Here is a 22,604-nt window from a genome sequence, read left to right as displayed (position 1 = left end):
AGTGGGTGAGAATATTATAAGGGGTGATACCGATCAAGACCCAGGGTATTCATAAACTGCTTTGTTGAATGGCAGCTACTTTGTACAACTACTTTTACAGACAATAAAAATTATAGAAAGTCTTCAAAATTACTCAGAAGGCACAAAGATTTATATTTATAAAGAAAATAGTTCATCAAGAGGCGATAACAATTGTTAACATACATGTACCACACATAGGTATATCTGATTACATTAAATAAACAGTACTAGCCTTAGAGTCACAGACAGACTCCAACATAATCATGGTGTGAGACTTTAGTTCTTCACTCCCACCAATAGATAGGTCCTCCAGACAGCTAATCAAAGAAACTTCAGCATTAAGAGACCCTGTAGACCAAATGGAATTAATTAGCAGACATTTGTGTTATGTATGTATACACATATGCATATCAGACTGTTTGAAAAAGGCAGTGGGGAAGAAGGGAAATTCAGTGAACATAATTGAAGGGATGAACTTTTCTGCAGTACACTGTATGAATCCATAGAACTTACGGATTTATTTATTTACTGTGATGCACCTTTGTACTATTAATGTATGTTAACAAAGAAAAAAATACTTGAGAAAACCTAAAAAATGTTTTAACTTCAGAGAATTTTGGATTAGGAATATTCAACCAGTATTTTATACTTTGCTACCTTTGGAAAGACTAACATCTCCTTATATTTAGATGCTGTGAACATAAAATCCTTGTTTTGTTATAAAGTAAATGACCCACTCAATAGAAATATATCGAATCTTTTCATAGGTAATTTTGTAATCTTGTAATAGTTAGATTCTTTTCAATTAGTATAGTTCCATATTGTGTGTGTCATAGTGTTTTTTTTTCCATTCTGCAAACATAATGTTCTACTTTCATCTTTTTAATAGACAGGTAAAATTGAATTGGGTATGATAGGATGTTCTTTTTTTTTTTTTTTCTTGTTGGTCGTGGTGTTTGAACTCTGGGCCTGGTCACTGTCCCTGAGCTCTTCAGCTCAAGATGAGCGCTCTACCACTTGAGCCACACCACCACTTCTGGTTTTCTGGTGGTTCATTGGAGATAAGAGTTTCATGGACTTTCCTGCCCAGGCTGGCTTCAAACCACGATCCTCAGTAGCTAGGATTATAGGCATGAGCCACTGGCACCTGGCTAATATGATGTTTTAAAGAGTAGTATATGCTATAGAAAGATTAAGCCAAGCTAATTATCAAATATGTTTACTCAGTTATTTTTGTGGTGAGATATGTTTATTTGTAGTATATAATCAGCTAACTTCTCTCTCTCTTATGAGAACGGTAAAGAATATAACAGATATATTGGCACAAGATGTAGTTGAAGAATCAAAGCATCATTTATTTTGGACTATTTAAAGATAGAAAAAGAGGGCTGGGAAGGTAGCTCAGTGGTAGAGCGCTTGCCTTGCATGCCTGAGGCCCTGGGTTCGATTCCTCAGCACCACATAAGCAAAAATTAAAAAAAAAAAAAAAAAAAAGATAGAAAAAGAATGGAGTATAATACTACAATCCCAGCACTTGGAAGCAGCAGCAGAAAGATTATCAATTTGAGGCAGACTGGGTTAGTGAATTCATGACCAGTCTGAGCTACATAGCAAGAAATTGTCTCAAAAAAAAGCAGTATTCTGGATTTATTGCTTTTGTGTTTTCCTTTTTTTTTTTTTTTTTTTGTTTAAAGAAAACCTATTGGAAGATGAAGGAAAACCTCTGTTTGGAGCACTTCAAAATAGGCAGGTATGTATATTCCAACAGAGTTGATGTAGGCTGTAGTTTTGTGAGATATTTAAAATATTAAATATAAATAACCAGAGTTAACTTAACAGTTTTGAAAATGTTTACTCTTTTTCCTGTGAAGAATAGTGGAATTCTGTGGGAGGAGAAAGGAACTATTTCAATATTATAGGAAAATGAATGATCACTGTAACATACTTTAGTCAACTTTCTGTAGTTAAATGAGTACATAGGTTCCAGGTAATAACCTCATTATTCTCGCACTCCTTTGCGAATTGTCACATCTAAAACTTGGAATCCCCTATATTTTTCTCTCCTCATTAATGTTATACCATCATGTAACATCATGTATCATTGAAAAGGCTGGCTTAGTTCTAAACAGATCATCATAACTGAGTTTGAGAATAAAACATAAAACTCAAAAGAGTGTGCCCTAGTAGCACTCTGAAAAGAAAATGGGCACAGTAGATTTAATAGATTATTCCACTGTTGTTCCTCTCTTATATCCTGACAGGTGGCATGTGAAACTCAGAATCCACCAGGTGTACTTACTTCCCTCTAGTTCTGTTGTTTGGGAAGCAGAAGATGTGTTGAGTGGCCCAGTGGTTTTCTTAACTATCATTTTAGAATTTCTAGAAATACATTTGTATAAGCCTCAATAGAATTCATAAATTGGCTAGACATTTAAGAAATTGCCTCTAAAAAATGAGGGTGTTAAGGGAATTAAAAATATCACAGCTGGGGGCTGGGAAGATGGCTCAGTGGTAGAGTGCTTGCCTTGCATGCCTGAGGCCCTGGGTTTGATTCCTCAGCGCTAGCCTTGAGCTCAAGAGCTGAGGGACAGCACCCAGGCCCAGAGTTCAGGGCCCAAGACTGGACCCCCCCCAAAAAAAAATATCACAGCTTTAATATTTGTCATGTGAAAATCTGTTAAAAATTTAGTAAGCCCACAAACTTGATAGGTATTAAGAATATTGCAGCTAGACTATAAAGTGTATATTGAGTTTGTAACTGTGATAGAATTGGTTTTGCCCTGTCATCTTTCCTTAGCATTCTGTCTACCCCTCTCTTACACTCTAGCACAATGGTCTGAAAGCATTGATGCAGTTTGCAGTTGCACAGAGGACTACCTGTTCTCAGGTCCTGATACAGAAACATCTGGTTCGCCTACTGTCAGGTAGAATCTTCTCTTAATAAATGTGATATTATTTGGGCGTTCTTTCCTACTTCATTTCTATTGGTGTATCTCATTAGGAAACAACACACTGCTCTAATTTTGAACACCCCCTAAAGAAATCTCACTGCCTGCAGTAGGCTTACAAAAATATATAAGTAGGCCAGGCGCTGGTGGCTCCTGCCTATAATCCTAGTTCCTCAGGAGGCTGAGAGCTGAGGATCGTGGTTTAAAGCCAGCCCAGGCAGGAAAGTCTGTGAGAGCCTTATCTCTAATAAATTACTCAGAATAGGCCAGAAGTGGCGTTGTGGCTCCAGTAGTAGAGTGTTAGTTTTGAGCAGAAAAAGCTCAAGATTAGTGCCTAGGCCCTGAGTTCAAACCTCAGGACCTAGGTGGTGGGGTGGGGTAGTAAACAAACTGCATAGCTACTCCTGAATATTTGCAGTGTTACTTTAAAGATCAGGTATTTTTCAAATACTTTCATCCTACTTAGGAAATTGAATCAATACCCATAGTGACTAACATCCATGTCTGCTTAGAAAAGTGATAAATGACTTGGGTAGATTTTAAAATGTTTAATTTTGGTAGTGACCCAAAGCCATGTACAACAATAATTTTATTTCAACAAGTCAATAAAATAATAGAAATGCTAAGTATGGGACTCTTAGAACTCAGGTTAATATGGTTTTCTGTTCTTTTGTTTTTTGTTTTGCTTTTCTATGTCAATAATGGGACTTGAACTCAGGACCTCTAGCTCTCACTTAGCTTTTTCACTAAAGGCTAATAGTACTCTACTACTTGGGTCATGGCTTCATTTCTGGCTTTTTGCTATTTAATTGGAATAAGAGTGTCTTAGGTTTGTCTTACTGGGCTGACTTCAATCCTTGATCCTTAGATCTCTGCCTCTTGAATGCTAGTCTTGAGCCACCAGCGCCTGGCTTTTCTTTGAGAGACAGATATTATATATCATAGAACATTTAGTGCAATTAGTGGAGAAAAAGTGATAGAGGGAACTTTTATAAAGGAAACTGTCCTAACTTACTCAGTATTTAGGGGTAAAAGAGCTACTAATTATTGAAAGCAGGGCCTCATGCATAAAATAAGCTTATACTCTTCCCAGCAAATATTTCTTGGGCAATCTCTAGTTTATTTTGTAGTTCATTTACCTTTTTTTTTTTTTTTTGGTTGGTCGTGGGGCTTGAACTCTGGGCTTGGGCGCTGTCCCTGCCACTCTACCGCTTGAACCACAGTGCCACTTCCTGTCTTCGAGTGGTTTTTCTTGGAGATAAGAGTCTCATTGACTTTCTTGCCCAAGCTGGCTTTGAACCTTGGTCCTTAGATCTCAGCCTCCTGAATAGCTAGGATTACAGGCGTGAGCCACTGGTGCCCGGCTTCATTTACCTTTTCCTCTGAGATCTTATCTTCCAGCCTTTAAATTGCATCTAAGCCTTTCTAATATCCTTTCATAAATTCAATTTATCTTTTATGATAGTTCTCAGATCTTAAAGGTATGTTGTACTAATTTCTGAATTTTATACTTCTAGCTTGCATTTTATTTAATTACATTGCAGTCTTTCTGACTGAATTGTATTTTGTTTGTTTTAGTTATTCTTCCAAACCTAAAATCAGAAGAAACACCATGCCTTTTGTCTATAGATCTGTTTCATGTTTTGGTAAGTGTTTAGTAAAATGTTTTTGAAAGCCACTAAATTGATATGTTTTTTTCCTCATTCAAAGTCATGCTTTCTATTCAAGGTAATAACTTATTGATGTTCAACCTGTGAAGTTTAGCCTTTACTCATTCTGTTTATAAACAGGTATAGCTTGGACTAAGATGATCAAGATAGCATTAAAAATAAAGTAACATTTGTTTTTAAGCTTACAATTGGTTCTAAGTTTGTTATATTTATATATTTTTTTATTTTATATATACATATCTATATATAGATATATATATAGGAAACTTTCCTAGGCAATCTTAGGCTTCTTTCCCACCCCATTTTCTTGCCTTGTTTATATTATAGGTAGTGAATGACATCATTGTTTAGTAATAGGGACCAGGCTATAGATGTATCTAGGCTTCTCTATAACACCTGTGGACACGCGACAGATGTTCTCATCCTGTACAGATCTTACCTCTTTAAACCAGCTTCTCTGAAGAAAGCCATGATGAGATTGGGAGCCGGCACCTCCATTGCTCATTGTCTAGGCCTCTACTGGGTTGTTCTCAACCTTGACTCGTATGGAATACCCTGGGGGTGTTTGAACAGAATACTGGTAACTAGGCCCTGTCCCTAGAGATTCTGATTTGGTTAGAGGCCCGAGTTGAGGCCTATGTGTCCATGTCACTCATTGTAAGAGCTCTCCAATGATTGTAATGTTCAATCTTCCAAACCACTACCTAGATCTAAAGTACTTACTAAGTAAAGGATTAACCTATTTTCTGATGATTATGTGCCAAGATATTCTGTTGAATGCCTAGGAAAAATATGGTAGCAATTAAAGGAACCACAAATGCAGTACAGTATCTGGTGCCTTTTCTACTTAGTCATGATAATAACTTGTGTAGTCTTTCATTGTTGTCCCTGTTGACGTCCATTTTTCTCTCATAGGTAGGTACTGTGTTAGCATTCCCGTCCTTGTACTGGGATGACACTGTTGATCTGCAGCCTTCATCAATTAGTTCTTCCTATAACCACCTTTATCTCTTCCATTTGATCACCATGGCACACATGCTTCAGATACTTCTTACAGTGGATACAGGTAAAGCTCCTGTGTGGGTATTGACTGGAAATAACATCTGCCCCTGCTTTATTGGCAGAATAAGGTGTATGATTAATCATAATAGGTATTTCTGAAGAGTGTCTTCTATTGAATGATTATTCATTTTCTTCTTTACAGATTCCATTTAAACTGGGAAAGCTAGACTTAAGCTGAGAAAACAATAACTAGCTGAAGCTACTGGTTGTCTCATTTGTAACTGCTCTGTAGATATGTAGGGAAGCCATTTAGATCCACTTTTCCCATTTAAAAAAAAATCCTTATTCTCCAAGTTTCTCCTGACCTGAGTTGAAAAGTTCAACTCTTCATTAAGCTTGTACAAGGAACCATTTTCTATTCTTCTAACCAAAATAACAGTACTTTTGTCTTCTAGTATTCATCAGACTGGCTTATTTTATTATTACTTGTTTTTTATTTTATTGTGCCACTCCTTTCCTTGCTTTACCCCTCTCTGCTCTTCCTTCCTTAATGTAAATTTCCTTGTGATAAGAAGCAATCAGATTTCAGAAATTTCCCTAAGTCCAGGTCTGAGTATCACTAAGTAATAAGGAATGCTAAAAATTCCAATATCTACAGGAGGAAGATAGAGAAAGTGATGATATTAACTAAAATACAACAATTACATACGCATCCACCCTTTGATCCATCACTTCCGCTTCTATCCCAGCCAAGTATGTTGGCACATGTCTGTAGAACCAGCTATAGGCTGGGTAGGATGCTGGACTGAAGGATCATTTGAGTCCAGGAGTTCAGGACCAGTCTGGAATGAACAAGATTTACTGATATATAATGCTCTGCAGGGTATACTCTAGTAAGTGGAAAAAGCAGCATGCAGAAGAGTGGGTCTAACATAGTGCCTTTGTGTTTGTTTTGTTTTGTCTTGTTTTTGTTTTTTGTTGGTCATGGGGCTTAAACTCTGGACCTGGCCGCTATCCCTGAGCTTTTCAGCTCAAGGCGAGCGCTCTACCACTTGAGCCACAGCGCCACTTCCTTGTTAGATGTCTTATATGTATATATGATTGTATATGTTCATATTTACTTAAATGATTGCTGCTAGGGTAATAAGATAAAGATACAGGCAGTGGAACAGAGACTCCAGTGAATGTCCTTTTAAAATGTGGCTTGAGTTTTAAAGCCCTAAAAGTGTTAAGTTAGCTAAAAAACTTGAATGGAGGGAATCTAAATTAAATTTATTAGGCATTTCATGAAAATGATGACTTCACCTTATTTAAGGTCATGAAACTAGTTTATAAGGTGCAACAATGGTGGATGCGTGTACTCTTAGTCCAGTTCTCATTTGGAAAATGAAAATACTAGCATCTAAGATAACATAAAGTCTCTGAGTTATTTATTATTATTTATTATTATTTAATTTATTTATTTTCGGGTTGGTCATGGGGCCTGAACGCGGCCTGGGCACTGTCCCTCAGCTCTTCAGCTCCAGGCTAGCATTCTACCACTTCAGCCACAGTGCCACTTCTGGCTTTTTCTGCTTATGTGGTGCTGAAGAATGGAACCCAGGGCCTCATGCATGCAAGGCAAGCACTCTACCACTGAGCCACCTTCCCAGCCCCATCGTAGAGTTATTTTTTTTTTTTTTTTTTTGGGTCCAGTCATGGGGCCTGAACTCTGGGCCTGGGCGCTGTCCCTCAGCTCTTCAGCTCAAGGCTAGCGCTCTACCACTTGAGCCACAGTGCCACTTCTGGCTTTTTTCTGCTTATGTGGTGCTGAGGAATCGAACCCAGGGCCTCAGGCATGCAAGGCAAGCGCTCTTCCACTGAGCCACCTTCCCAGCCCTCGTAGAGTTATTTTAATTGTGACCTTTCAAAAGAATTAATGCTTAAGCAAAAGTGTTTTAAAGCAACAGAGCAGTAGCATACAGCAGCAATGCTGTAACCATGCCTCATAGAAAACATCAAGGGAGGCATTTATCTGCATTTTAATGTAATAAAACTAAAGTTGAGCAAATTTAAGTGACTTAATCAGAGTCTTAAGGTGAGGGGCAGAATTGGTTATTATCAACATAGAGGTGTGGTTTGTAGATTTGATAGTGAATCCGTGAATTCAGCTTGTAGGATTTCTTTTTCAGGCCTCCCTCTGGCCCCAGTTGAAGAAGACAGTGAAGAGGCTCATTCTGCATCCTCTTTCCTTGCAGAAGTTTCACAATATACAAATGGGTGAGTAACTGTTCATTAGTCCAGTCTGCATTAGTATTGACCTAATAATTCCACATCTTTTTTTTTTTTTTTGGTCGGTCGTGGGGCTTGAACTCTGGGACTGGGTGCTGTCCCTCAGCTCTTCAGCTCAAGGCGAGCGCTCTACCACTTGAGCTACAGCGCCACTTCCGGTTTTTTGGTGGTTTATTGGAGATAGGAGTCTCACAGTCTTTCCTGCCCCGGCTGGCTTTGAATCGTGATCCTCAGATCTCAGTCTCCTGAGTAGCTAGGATTACAGGCGTGAGCCACCAGCGCCCGGCTGGCAATATAGCTTTTGAACCTTTTTGTTTCTAAAAAATTAGTTAAAATTTTTCTACCCAAGCTGGCTTCAGACTGTGATCCTCAGATCTCAGCTTTTGAGTAGCTACAGGCCCAGTGGCTCAGCACCAGCACCTGGCTATTTTAATTTTAAGTGTTTAAATTTTTGGTGGTTGGTAAATTGTGTAAATACTAAATACAGTGGATATGCTTAAAATCTAGAGGTTTATCTGATAACTGTTCTGTTCTTTTCTGGAATACTGTCTCCTAGCTGCGTTGGGTGTAGTACTCCTGGCTGGTATTTGTGGGTCGCATTGAAGAATGGCATCACTCCTTACCTTCGCTGCGCCGCGCTCTTCTTCCACTACTTACTTGGGGTAACTCCGCCTGAAGAACTGCTTACCAGTAAGTCGCAGTTGCACATGGAGACTTCTTATTCTCATCTTTAATCTCAAAAATGCAAGATTAGAGCAGCCAGAATTATTTCTCTGCTCTATCTATCATCCATCTTCACTCCAGACTTACGTGTTCTACCCTGGTGAATGTGAAAAATGAAGTCCAAAACCAGATTAGTCTTATCAGCAAATGATGCTCTTGGCATGTATAATTTATGTGCCTACATTTATAAAATGCTGAAATGAAGAATATAAGTGATATGTTGCACAGGAAGTACAGACATTAGTGGTCTTTAGGAAGGAGCACTATTTGGCTGGGAGAAAGACTTGGATATTCTGTTATTTGAACTTTGAACATAAAGCTACATTAAATAATGCAATTACTAGTAGAAAAGGCCTGTTAGAATCAACTAAGACTATGTATATTTAAGCCCCAGGATAATTTTCATCCTCATATACTTGCCTCTAAATTTAGACCCAAGTAAAAAGGCTTCTTTGTGGATTTCTGTGGGTAAAAGTCAGATTTTAGAATAGTCACCAAAACTATAAGTAGATTCTTCTTTTTGTCTTTTGAGAATAAACTAATCAGTCACCTTTGCTGGCTTTCGGCTTCTCTGTCTTGAACTCAGTTCAGTAAAATATTTGACCAAACTCTTGACAGTATAAATATGTTGCATGTACACACACACACACACACACACACAGAGACACACACACACACACACACACACACACACACACACACGATCTAGTAGTCCACAGTAAAGAAAGTCCCTACATTGGGAGGGGACTAAATATAAAGATAAATATGTATTTTTTGGGGGGGGAGGTCCGGTTGTGGGGCCTGAACTCTGGGCCTGAGCACTGTCCCTCAGCTCAAGGCTAATGCTCAACCACTTGAGCCACAGCGCCACTTCCGGCTTTTTTCTTTTTGCTTATGTGGTGCTGAGGAATCGAACCCAGGGCCTCAGGCATGCAAGGCAAGTGCTCTACCACTGAGCCAACTTCCCAACCCAAATATGTATTATATAATGTAAAATTATAAAAAAAAAATACTGCAAAGAAAAATAAAGCTGATCATGGGACTAGAGACTGTGGGGGCCAGAGTGTGCCTTGCAGTAGGTAGCCATGGAAAGTTTCCCCTAGAGAGATACTGAAGAAAGAACTGCATGGATAAGATGAAGATGAAGAGAATTCCTAAGCAAATGGAAAAATAAACACATAGAGTTTGCTTGGCATAGGCAGAGACACCCAAAACATGAGTATGACTGGAAACCTAATGAGCATGGTCGAGGGGAGAGTAGTAGTTTTTGGAGGCAGCTAAGGTCTAGATCCTGGATGGCATAGTTTTTTGAGTGGGATGTGAAGATCTGTGATAGAGTGCTTGTCTGCCATGTATGAGGCCAGAGTTTTGTCCCCAGTACCACCCACAGATGTATACAAGTACATGTGTGTACACGCATACTCACACCTCATGCCCATAACCTTAGCTACTCAGGATGCGGAGATCTGAGGATCACAGTTCAAAGCTAGCACAGGCAGGAAAGTCTAAGACTTATCTCTGACTCATCATCAAAATGCTGGGAGTGGAGCTGTGACTCAAGTGGTAGAGCTTTAGCGACGAGCAAATAAGCTCAAGGACAGTACCCAGGACCTGAGTTCAAGCCCCGAAACACAAAAACAAAACAACTGAAAGGACTTAATTTGTAAAAGGATCATTTGGCTATTTGCCCACTGTTACACAGAATATAAAATATACTATATTGTAGAAAAATGAGCATAAAGTGACACTCTTAGGATATTGACTAGAGAAAAATAATGTATTTATTATATTTTTTCATTTTCTTGCAGATTCTGCAGAAGGAGAGTACAGTGCATTATGTAGCTATCTATCTTTACCTACAAATTTGTTCCTGCTTTTCCAGGAATATTGGGATACTGTAAAACCTTTGCTTCAGAGGTACTATAGGGATAATAATGTCATTGTTGGGTTACTATGTAATTTAAAATTTTTATTTTCATTTTTGATTTATTGACACACTTATGAGGCAAAAATCTCACTATGTAGCCTAGGCTGTCCTCAAATTCACGATCCTGCCACACAGTCTCCCAAATGCCCAGTGTGAAAATACAAAGTATAATTATTTGCTTAGCTTTGAGATTGATTAGCATTGATAGAAGGGGTGGCAAAAGCACAGGCAATTCCTATTTCGTAGACTTGAGTAGGAATAAGACTAGCATGTAAGCAGATGGAATTTCTGCTTGTACCTTGATGGCTACTGTGTATTTGTTTCATTCATCTTCTCCACAACTGGTGTTTCATTCCGGGATAGTGGCTGGCTATTGCTAGCAAATAGAAAATCACAATCAAATTAAGAATCAAAGGAACCCAAATTACAACTGTTTCCAAAACAGATACACATCTCACTGAGTAGCACACATCTCAAGAGGGTGACAGAGGAGATAAAGAAAACCATTTGTTAGATCAAAGATGTAGCACTTAGGGGCTGGGAAGGTAGCTCAGCGGTAGAGTGCATGCCTTGCAAGCATGAGGCCCTGGGTTCGATTCCTCAGCACCACATAAACAGAAAAAGCCGGAAGTGACACTGTGGCTCCAGTGGTAAGAGTGCTAGCCTTGAGCTGAAGAGCTGAGGGACAGCTCCTAGACCCAGAGTTCAGACACCATGACTGGCTAAAAAAAAGATGTACCACTTAAATTTTCCTTCCTTCCTTCCTTTCTGTCTGTTGTGGGGCTTGAACTCTGGGCTTGGACACTGTCCCTCAGCTCTTCAGCTCAAGGCGAGCGCTCTACCACTTGAGCGTCAGCCCCACTTCCGGTTTTCTGGTTGTTTATTGCACATAAGAGTTTCACGGACTTTCCTGCTTGGGCTGGCTTTGAACCTCGATCCTCAGATCTCAGCCTCCTGAGTAGCTAGGATTACAGGCATGAGCCACCGGTGCCTGGCTGTAGCACTTAAATTTTCTAGACAGAACTATGTCTCTTTTCAGAAAAACTTCCTAGCCTATTATGACCTGCACCTCCAGTGGGGGCAAGGGAAGGGGGATCATGTGACATGTCTCCATTCTTTTTTTTTTTTTTTTTTGTCAGTCGTAGGACTTGAACTCTGGGCCTGAGTACTGTCCCTGGGCTCTTCAGCTCAAGGTGAGTGCTCTACTACTTGAGCCACAGCACCACTTCTGGCTTTCTTTGGTTTATTGGAGATAAGAGTCTCACAGAAGCCCAGCATTGGTGGCTCATGCTTGTAATACTAGCTACTCAGGAGGCTGAGATCTGAGGATCGCAGGTCATAGCTAGCCCAAGCAGGAAAGTCCATGAGACTCTTATCTCCAATAAACCACTAGAAAACCAACCGGAAGTGGCACTGTGGCTCAAGCGGTAGAGCTCTCGCCTTGAGCTGAAGAGCACAGGGACAGGGCCCAAGCCCAGAGTTCAACCCCCATGACCGACCCAAAAAAAAAGTTTCATGGACTTTTCTGCTCAGGCTGGCTTTGAACTGTGATCCTCAGATCTCAGCCTCCTCACCTGAATAGCTAGGATTACAGGCATGAGCCACTGGTCCCTAGCCTATTGTTGTATTTTCATATATGCAAACAAACTACTTTGACTATATTCATCCTCATTCACCCCTGTTCACATTTCCTTCATGTTTTCAACAGTCTTCAGGATGGAACTCAGAGTCAGGGTGCCTGCTAAGCAAGTGTTCCACCACTCAGCAAACCCCAGATCTCATCACTTTTATTACTACTTCCTAATATTAAACTCTTGTTTACATACTTACTTAGAGTAATTACTGTCTTTCTAGTTAAACCTTAATTAACAAAACCTTTTTTTAGGACTAAAATAGAAAACAGAAAGGGAAGAATGTAAGAAAAGAGACAAAATTAAGATAAAATAACCATAGAAGGGGGAATATGGAAAGAAAGGACTGCAAAATTGGAGAAAATGGCTCATAGATGAATTTCATGCTTCACTTTTGATAATCCATTTGCCTTCTCTCTTGGTTCTGCACACAGGTGGTGCGCTGATCCTATCTTACTCAACTGTTTACAGCAGAAAAGCACTGTGGTCAGGTTGGTTTTACGCCCTTCCACCCCGTCCCCCTCCATAAAATGTGTGCTAAAGTAGTTGCTTGGTTTGTTGGGCATGCTGTCTAGTCCACCTTCTTTCTTCACTTGGTTCTTTGTTTCCTGTTTATCTGTTATCTTTGCCTAAATCAGACTCTTCCTATGTAGTGATTTTTTTTGTTGGAGCATCCTTTCTTTCCCTCTGAGTTGTCAGAGGCCCCTCTTGAGAAGACCTTGCTTAAGCTACTGCACACCTATCAGAAGGCAAATGATGGTATCAGGGAGCTGCAAAAGGCACTGGGTTTTAGTATTTCTATAAACTAATTTTTTTCTTGGAGAAGAATGATAGGAATAGAACTGCTTCCTCATTCTGCTTATATGCTTACAACTAGCCAAAAGAACCTTTTTTTAGCCTTCTTAACTTCCTATGTTGTGACTTTCAGAATCAACCTTTTCCACAATTTAAATGTCACCTTCATGAAGCCTGCCCTCTTTCTTTTGTAATGTATGTGTGCATGTACACCACAGCACCCAAATCACTGAATGGTAATGGGGTCAGAACTTAATATGTTCCCTTACTTACGTTTTAAATTTCTTAAGTCAGTATGATTCTTAACTGATGAGTTCATTTAATTTGTTTCTCCCTGCCCCCCCAAGCCTCATAATTGATGATATACCCATAATTGGAATATAATACTTCAACCCCAGTTTATAGATGAGGAAATATAGGTTCAGGTTCACAGGCTGTCATGTACCAGAGAATTTAGAATTTGTAATCATTCTGTCTCATTTCAAAAGTTATGCTCTTGATGGGTGACAATGTTGTCAGACACCTTGTATTCATATACTGTTTTGTAGAATGGGAACTTAAAGATAATAATAAGTGTTTTAAAAAAAGTTATGCTCTTAACCACTCTGTTTGGTTACCTTCCTAGACAGTCTATAATCTAACTAGAAAAAACTTAGTATTAGCAAACAGTGGGACTTGAGTGGGAAGAAAGCCATCTGAGGGAAGTTTCAAGCTGAGAAGCTTGAAATTAGTCTGTTCAGCTATGGAGCTTACTCTTAATTGCAGTTATTAATCCTTTTGTTATTTTGAAGATATTCTTCCTATTATCACCTATTTTAGTTTTAGTCTTGTTTCTTATAAAGCTGTCTTTTCAATTACATTTGTAGGTACCCTAGAAAAAGAAACAGTTTGATAGAGCTTCCTGATGACTACAGCTGCCTCCTAAATCAAGCTTCTCATTTCAGGTAAAACCTTTGTGTGTGTCTGTGTGTGTGTGTCTCTGTGTGTGTGTGTCTCTGTGTGTCTGTGTGTGTGTGTCTGTGTGTGTGACTTCATCTTCACTACTACTAACTTGGCTTTTCAAAAAGCAAACTGAGCATTGAGCATCCTTCCTTGTGGTAATGTCAGTCTTTTAATTGAAGTGAAATTTACATAACACACAATTTGTTATGATTAAGTATTCATTACAGTAGCTTTTAGTATGTTTATAAAGTTGAACAGTGAAGATTCTCTGGAATGATGTTTCTCTGACTGGTTTCAAATAGAAATGAAGACAGATTCTCTGCTCTTTTAGAGTGAATCATCTCAGCTGTTGGATTATCACTGCTTATTATTTTTGTTTCCCATTGACAGTAGTGTGGCTTACAGTCTTCTCCTTTCTAGGCAAATTTTCTGCCTTCTAAGCCTTACTCAGAGCCCTTTATGATTTAGCTTATTTTTCAGATAGGGTCTCTCATGCTTTCCACCCTGGACCATTCTCAGACTAAATTCTTTCTGTCTCCACTTCTCAAGTTGTTGGGATTATAAGTATGTTACACCAGTTCTACCTTGTTACCTTCTTGAATTTTTTGCCCAGGCTGACCTCAGACTAGGGTCCTATGTCTGCTGCCAAGCAGCTGGAATAAGTGTACTTCACTCAGTTGTTTTTCCTCTGTAGGATAGCTAGTGACTTAGACTCAGATATCCTGCCTTAAAGATGAAACATTTGAGCTGTCCATTTAAATGACTACATATTCTGGAGCAGTCCCTGGAGATGAAAAGCAGCTCCCTCATCTATAGGAGAATGCTATGTACAGAGTCATAGCGTCTAGTACCTCTGCTCCTATATAAATAATGGCAGTTTTCTCATTTTGCCTGAGAAAATGTGTCTCAGAATAAATTATCAAAGCTCTCTTAGAGATTCTTCTGATGTTCTTCAATGCAGACTCTAAGGTAAATCACTTGATCTCCTATCTTTTTGCTTTCATATAAATCTTATTTTTCATTGTGTGTAGATAGAGATAGGAGGAGCATGAGATTTCTTTTAAAGACAACCAGTATCTCTTTCGGAAAATATAGCAAGGCTCCAACATACCACTATGCAAAATTGTCAGATCTCAAATTTTTTTTTTTTTTAAGTTTTTGTTTTGTGCCAGTTCTGGAGCTTGAACTCAGAGCCTGGGTACTGTCTCTGAATTTTGAGTGTCACAGATTTTCTTGCCTATGCTGGTTCTGGCTCATGATCTTCAGTTCTCAGCCTCCTGAGTAGCTAGAAGTACAGGTGTGAGCCATCAGCTCTTGGCTACAAATGGTTTAAGTGAGTAATCTCTTTCACTTTTTCCCTTCCTAAGACTTGCTATGATTCTCAGCTAGAAGGGTACATTAACTCAAAGGCCACAGTTTCTCATTTCTTTTTTTTCTTTTCTTTTGGCCGGTTGTGGACCCAGGGCCTAGGTGCTGTCCTTGAGCTTTTTCAATCAAGGCTCTACCACTTTGAGCCACAGCACCACTTCTGGTTTTCTGGTGGTTAATTGGAGATAAGAGTCTCACAGACTTTTCCTGCCCAGACTGGCTTGGAACCATGATCCTCAGATCTCAGCCTCCTGAGTGGCTAGGATTATAGGTGAGAGCCACTGGTGCCTGGCCATAATGTAATTTTTTATTAAAGCACTCCAGCCAGGTGCCAATAGTTTATGCCTGTAATCTTAGCTGATATCTAAGGATTGAATTCAAAGCTAGCTTGGGGCAGACAAATTGGAGAGAGTCTTATTTTCAATTCACCTCCAAAAGCTGGAGGTGGAACTGTGGCTCAAGTGCTAGAGTGCCAACTTTGAGTAGAAAGAGCTAAGGGTGAGTGTGAAATCTTGAATTCAAGCTCCATAACCAGCACAGAAAAAAAAAAATTCACGCTTATAAGCTTGACTAAGCTAGTAGAGGGAGGCAGTTGACTCATGTTAAATGAAGTAAATCTCATTTTCAAGACAGACATAATCATGAGATTAAGTTTTTGTAAATTGTAAGTCCCTTTACAGGAAGTATTAAAGAGGAATAAACTAATTAAATGTACCCTTATGTTTTAAGAGCTTCCCTTGGTGGAAAAGGACCAATGATGGAAAGCATCCTTCACTCTTAAGTACTTGGTGCTTTTTTTTTTTGCCTCCACATTAAATGCTTCTTTCCCTATTGAGGTGTCCACGGTCTGCGGATGATGAACGAAAGCATCCGGTTCTCTGTCTTTTCTGTGGGACCATCCTGTGCTCTCAGAACATTTGCTGCCAAGAAATTGTGAATGGGGAAGAGGTTGGAGCTTGCATTTTTCATGCACTTCACTGTGGAGCAGGAGTCTGCATTTTCTTGAAGTAAGTACTGAGTGATCTGGAAATTTACAAAAACAAACCACAGAATAGGGATCCTATCTAGACGCTGTTATAATGAGACAGTTTGTTGTAAAAAGTAATTGATCAGAAGTTAGAGTATAAACCTATTCTTATTAAATTGCACTTGAGGAACATTACAAAAAAAGTAATCAAATGTAGTTGGATTCTGCTCATATTCCCACTATTTGTAGAAATTTTTACATGGGGTAGACTTTGTGGTAATGACTTTGGTATTGTATAATATTCAGAGATAATTAAAGAATTTTTAGTCTTAAAATGTATGTTTAACTAGTTTATGTAAATAGTTATTTTTGCTTGTCCTTCATTTCTTGTATTAACTCAGCTTTTCAACAGGTCTTTCAACAAGATTGACAGTGAAACAGTTAAGTCGTATTTATTAAAGAACAGTCAAGGATTCTTGAGAGAGAAAAAATTCAAATGGACACGTATATTCTACTTTTCTTTCCACTCTGTCCATGTAATGCAACTTTATGGGTTGTTGTGCTTGTAAACATAGCCTAATATCTTACTATGGAATATATTGTCATTGCTCAAAGCATCTTTTGAACGAAGAGGAAAGAATACATAGAAGCCAAATCTAAATCCCTATTTCCTTCCGCATATTTCTCTGTAGTACTTACCCACTCTTCTTAGTGTCTTCAAGGTACCTGGCAGTGGTTCTTTTCAATCTGTGTGGTTGGAGGCTAGCTTTCACCAGAAGAGCCTGTGTGCCTGCATCCCTGCTCATCCTTGTGATTGACATGTGGGTTTCAGAGTAGGGGATGTAGTTCTGTTCTTCCATGAAACCAACTCCCTCCCTCTAGTTTGGAAATTAGAAACCAAACATGAACTTGACCATCCATTGTTTTTCACAGAATCTGTGGCTCAATTAGAACAACTCCTGTCAGTTTGTTCAACCAGTATTAATGATCCCATTTCTTTTCCTATCACTTAAAAAGTTTTATTTATATTTAGATGAAACACAGTTTATTCTTCTAATATTGTCCTAATAGTAAATTCCTAATCGATGTTGGCCATGTCTTCTTTCTGAACTTTGCCATTCTTTGCAGGTACTTAATAAGGTTTTGTTTGTTTGTTCTTCAGAATCAGAGAGTGCAGAGTGGTCCTGGTTGAAGGTAAAGCCCGAGGCTGTGCCTATCCAGCCCCTTACTTGGATGAATATGGAGAAACAGACCCTGGGCTAAAGTAAGATTTTCTTTTCATGGGAAAGTTTTGATCAGTCCTCCTGTATCTTGCTCTTTTATTTTAGTCATACCATTGTATGGGGATGGTAACATTTCTTAAACACAAAGGTTAATAGTAGTTAATAAAATCTAATAGAGATGGCTTTTAAATAGGTTAAAAATTAAAAATATTAATGTGGTACCATCCTAAATGGCTAATTTTCAGTAACTTTGTGCCTTTCCAAAATTTGGAAGTATAATTTTCCTTCATTTTTGAAAAGCATCTTTTTTTTTCTTTTTTTTTGTCGATCGTGGGGCTTGAACTCTGGGCTTGGGCACTATCCCTCAGCTCTTGGGCACTATCCTTCAGCTCTTCAGCTCAAGGCGAGTGCTCTACCACTTGAGCCATAGTGCCACTTACAGTTTACTAGTGGTTTATTGGAGAAGAGAGTCTCACGGAGTTTTCTGCCCGGGCTGCCTTTGAACCACGATCCTCAGATTTCAGCCTCCTGAGTAGCTAGGATTACAGGCATGAGCCACTGGCGCCCGGCTTTGAAAAGCATCTTAACGATTAAATGTCTTATTTTTTTAAGTCAGCCTTTCTTCAGAATCATTTAGAATGTGTGGCACTGATACATGAAAAAAGAACATTCAGTCTCCAGTGAGGGACTTTGTTTCAGAGTAGGTATTTATTGTTCCCATTGCAATATCTGGAGATATATCAGCTTTCCTTCTTTTTGAGCATTAGATTCTGACCTTGTCTGTGTCCTTCCCTGGTAATAGGAACTGGAGTCCTTCTCTTGGCTTATTCTATTGAAGTACGACCACTAACAATGGTCCCAAAAGATTAAGAAGCCAAGCATGGTAGTATACACCTGTTACACCAGTACTCCAGATACTGAAGCAGGAGAATAATGAGTTCAAGGCCAATCTGGGTACATAGTGAGACATATTTAAAACATTGCTCAGAATGAATAGGCTCACTAGATGGGGTTGGGATCTATTCAATCATATAGAGATTGGTTTTTATTGTGACAACATTTGACTTGTCTTTAGATTTAGGGAGAAAGATCCTTGGGAGCTAAAAGTAGGTAATAATTATACAACCATCTAAAATACTTGAACACCAATAGTCAAACTTCAGTCATTAGCTACTACACAGTATTACAAACTATGGAACTTACCATTAAAGTGTAATTTTGTGTTTTTTTGTTTTTTTTTTGGTCCAGTTGCGGGGCCTGAACTCTGGGCCTGGGTGCTGTCCCTAAGCTCTTCAGCTCAAGGCTAGTGCTATACCATTTGAGCCACAGTGCCACTTCTGGTTTTTGGTTTTTTTTGCTTATGTGGTGCTGAGGAGTCGAACCCAGGGCCTCATGCATGCAAGGCAAGTGCTCTACCACTGAGCCACCTTCCCAGCCCAGTATAATTGTTTTATTTAAATACTTATTAAGCCAGGTACAGTGAGACATCCATATTCACAGACTACTCTGATCACTTGTCCTTAGGGGTTTGAAGCCAGCCTGGGCAGAATAGGAAAAACCCCATTTCAAAAAATAGATAAGGAAAAAATGTGTTATGCAACTAGTAAGTCCATTGTATTCTAAGGACCAAATATTTCTGAGTTGTAAAATAGTTACGGGTAAGTGTTATGCCTGAGACCTAACTTCTATACAAAGACTATAAAGTTGAGGCTGTATAAATTGTTGGAGACCAGAAAGCCATTCAGGCTAACCACTCAGAAAAGAATACAACCCCACTTCAGGTTATAAACCTCACTGGCCATTGAAATGAGGTGTATATGTCTGTGGTGTGCTCAGCCCCATTTCCTGAATTGTCAAGGAGTAAACTTCTGCTTCATTAAGTCATTTATTGAGTTTTTTGTGGATAATGGTAAAGAGACACTTTTTAACCCCTCTCCCAGTGATTCCTCACAACTCCAGGAACATCTCAAGTGTGCATACTAAGTTAGTCAATAAAGATGTAACCATTATTTGATTCAAACTGACATGTTGGATTTTTCCCCCCCAAAGGAGGGGCAATCCCCTTCATTTATCTCGTGAGCGATATCGGAAGCTCCATCTGGTCTGGCAGCAACACTGCATTATAGAAGAGATTGCCAGGAGTCAGGAAACGAACCAGATGTTATTTGGATTCAACTGGCAGTTGCTGTGAGCGCCAACTCTGCCTCAAGACAATCACGAATGACAACAGTAATAAAGACAGATTTTAAATTATGGAGAACTTTCTGAGGGCTGGGGAATTATTGGAGGGTCTTTTGCTCCATGTCCAGATTCACGTACGTCAATAAAATATTCCTTAATGGAGTATCACTTTCAATTAGCAAACATATATTTCAAGGGAAAAAAGGACAGATTAATGTTTAATGTTCTAGAACACTAAAGAAATAAGTTTTCACCCCAAGCTAATATTTCCAAAAAAAATGATTCTCCTTAATCTGTCCTAATATATTTCATTCCATCCACCTGATAAATGAAGTCACAGCTAAGAATTGTGGACATTTTATATGTTGGTTAACTCAACACAATTTTGTATTTGGTATTTTCCTGAGCATAGTTCAGCTAGCATTGGATCACTGATGATTCTGATGTTATGGTCTTCTTTGCAGCTAAAGGGGAATTGCAGAAACCATGAAATACTTTTCAATTTTGAAAGATGCATAAAAGTAAACGTAATTCACTTTGAAGGAAATATCTGTAAAGCATCACCTACTGCTTTAGCCAGAAATTGATCTAAATATCTTTATGGAAAGATTGTTAATTCTGTGGTGTGAGAGTTTTTTTCCCACTGTGGACCTCAAAAAATAAGAACATATTCATCTTTCATTCCTGATGGCACAAAGACTATATAATCCTCCCCTGTATCTACAAATGACTTTGTTGAGTTTCAAGTTGTATTTTCAATTTCTAAAAGCAAGTATCTAAAGTGAGATCTCTGACTTTCAGAAACCTGTAGCCATTCTGATATGAACTACTTATAGAATAAGAAATTTTCCCCAAATTTTCCCCAATTAGTAGAACATAACTGTAAATTGTATGACGCCAATTCTGCAACCTTCTATGTCTTTGTGTAAACTTTTCATAAACTCCAATTTTATGACTACTATAAACCACCAAAAAAGCCATGTGATCAGTAGTCTATGTCCAGTTACCTTGCTGTGGTTGAGCCATTTTGTTTATAAATAGTAGTGCTCTCCTGAGTCTATGACTTCTTGGTTCTTGATTTTGACTTTTTGTATCAAGACACGTGTCATAAAATAGCAGACAAAAGGAAAACTGGACCCCTCCTTTTTAGCTTCCAATGTCTTGGGTAATGTTAAAAGAGTTTGAAAGATACAAAGATTGCCCCTTTCTTTGTCCTTCGCTGCTATTGTCACATATATGTGTATATGTTTTCCTACCCACTTGTATTCAGCAAAGTCAAGCAAGTATCAATGTCTAACTAAGTGATCAGTGATGTACATTTGGGGCTAGATTGTTTTGTTTTATGTGAAAAGTAAGGGATTGGCATAAGCAGACATCAGAATCACAATTATGGTTTTCTACTTGGATAATTATGACTCAAAGGCAAGAATCAGGAAACAGATACAACTCAAGTGAACAACTTGTAAGGAGATTAACAAGTGATAATCAGAAATTGTCACATTTCGGGTGGGAATGTGGCTTAGTGGTAGAGTGCTTGCCTAGCATGCATGAAGCCCTGGGTTCGATTCCTCAGTAACATATAAACAGAAAAAGCCAGAAGTGGTGCTGTGGCTCCAGTGGTAGAGTACTAGCCTTGAGCAAAAGAAGCTCAGGGACAGTGCCCAGGCCCTGAGTTCAAGCCCCAGGACTGGCAAAAAAAAAAAGTCACATTTGCCATTATGATTAAATAATTTGACTATTTCCCTTTCTTATATAATGCATATGGATTTTTTTGAAGTCTGGGTTATAGCAGGCAACAGAAATCTACCCTAATTAACCAGCCTTCCTTTGGCAAGGATTAGCTGATTTTCTCTGTAATGTTTTTATGGTCAACACATTAATCTGTAAAGTTGCCAGAAGGGCTGTCTGGCATGGCTAGCCAACCTTTACTGCCAAAGAACCCATTTCCTAGTGAGTTCTGCTTGTTGAGATTGTAATTTCTGCACTGTAACCGAATGAATTCCTCAGTGCTACCCTCAGCCCTACAGAGTTCTAATTATATTCAGATGTCCTAATAGTTTCCCTTCATCATTGCAAATAATTTAATTTTTGTCTATGAAGTTTACTTACAAACAAGCAACCAAGTCACTTTATTTTCTTCAGTACGTGAAGGAACTGGTTCAGCAGAATGTCTCCATAGCTGTGCTTTTTTAATGTTTGGTGAGGGGCTGGCAAGAATTTTAATGACCCAGTAAAGAAAAAAATATCTATATAACTAATTTATTATGTTGGTGTATTGGCTGTGAGTTTACCTTTAGTGGTCGTTTGTCATTTCATAACAACTATGCATTTTGGTTCACTGTGATGATGATTGATATTTAGTGACTGCAACACGTTTATACCACTGATTCAAATTCCATTCATGATGAAGTTATACAAATGATGCATATATTGATATCTTTTATTGCAAAAATGTAAATTTAAAACTTGTATAATGTTCTTGTGCTTTTTGAAATAAAATATCTTATATGTGTATATTTAAAAAGATAAAAAGGGACTTCTCATGTTTGGGGATTTGGGTTTGAAGTATAAAAATCTGTATCTAGAAAAAAGCTTTCTAGTTAATTATTTTTGTCAACATAGCACATCTTTTAAATGCCAGAGATTTTTAGGGTAAGTGTATCTCTAAACTTCATGACCTTAAATTTCATCAGTAAATTATTTTTGAGCATGAATACCAAATGTATGGATATATACATATACACATGTATATGTATATATATATATATATATGTATAGTTTTTATTTTCATGTAGTGCTATATTCACACATTGAGTACATTTTAAAACATAGGCTGAAACAGACGGTCAAAGATCACCAGTCAGATTTAACTCAAGTTTAACCCAGCATATACTAGAATCATGCTCTCTAACATGAAAGATAAAAGATTCTTAAG

The 22,604-nt window shown here is 38.5% G+C and overlaps 1 protein-coding gene and 1 long non-coding RNA gene across 2 annotated transcripts in view; one reads left to right on the top strand and one right to left on the bottom strand.

Annotated features, from left to right (window-relative positions):
- Positions 1 to 20,207, top strand: part of Ubr1 (ubiquitin protein ligase E3 component n-recognin 1) — a 94,042-nt gene extending 73,835 nt beyond the window's left edge. The window contains exons 36-47 of the mRNA XM_042687529.1: positions 1,716 to 1,771; positions 2,849 to 2,945; positions 4,548 to 4,615; positions 5,555 to 5,705; positions 7,813 to 7,900; positions 8,469 to 8,602; positions 10,444 to 10,552; positions 12,628 to 12,684; positions 13,855 to 13,932; positions 16,135 to 16,305; positions 17,428 to 17,529; positions 19,538 to 20,207. Of these exons, the coding sequence (XP_042543463.1) occupies positions 1,716 to 1,771; positions 2,849 to 2,945; positions 4,548 to 4,615; positions 5,555 to 5,705; positions 7,813 to 7,900; positions 8,469 to 8,602; positions 10,444 to 10,552; positions 12,628 to 12,684; positions 13,855 to 13,932; positions 16,135 to 16,305; positions 17,428 to 17,529; positions 19,538 to 19,679 (1,253 nt within the window). The 3' untranslated portion in view covers positions 19,680 to 20,207. The remainder of the gene's footprint in view (positions 1 to 1,715; positions 1,772 to 2,848; positions 2,946 to 4,547; positions 4,616 to 5,554; positions 5,706 to 7,812; positions 7,901 to 8,468; positions 8,603 to 10,443; positions 10,553 to 12,627; positions 12,685 to 13,854; positions 13,933 to 16,134; positions 16,306 to 17,427; positions 17,530 to 19,537) is intronic.
- On the bottom strand, positions 6,869 to 21,251 carry LOC122114381. The gene is made up of 3 exons (XR_006148576.1): positions 20,862 to 21,251; positions 12,389 to 12,391; positions 6,869 to 6,878 (listed from the first exon to the last, which is right to left on the bottom strand). It is a non-coding gene; the product is annotated as an uncharacterized LOC122114381 (long non-coding RNA).
- Between the last annotated feature and the right edge of the window lie 1,353 nt (positions 21,252 to 22,604).

This window comes from Dipodomys spectabilis, unplaced genomic scaffold, assembly GCF_019054845.1.
Source record: "Dipodomys spectabilis isolate Male_0828 unplaced genomic scaffold, ASM1905484v1 ptg000108l, whole genome shotgun sequence".
Lineage (NCBI taxonomy): Eukaryota > Metazoa > Chordata > Mammalia > Rodentia > Heteromyidae > Dipodomys > Dipodomys spectabilis.
The sequence above is the reverse complement of the archived record's forward strand: the minus strand, read 5'-3'. Positions and strand labels throughout refer to the sequence as shown.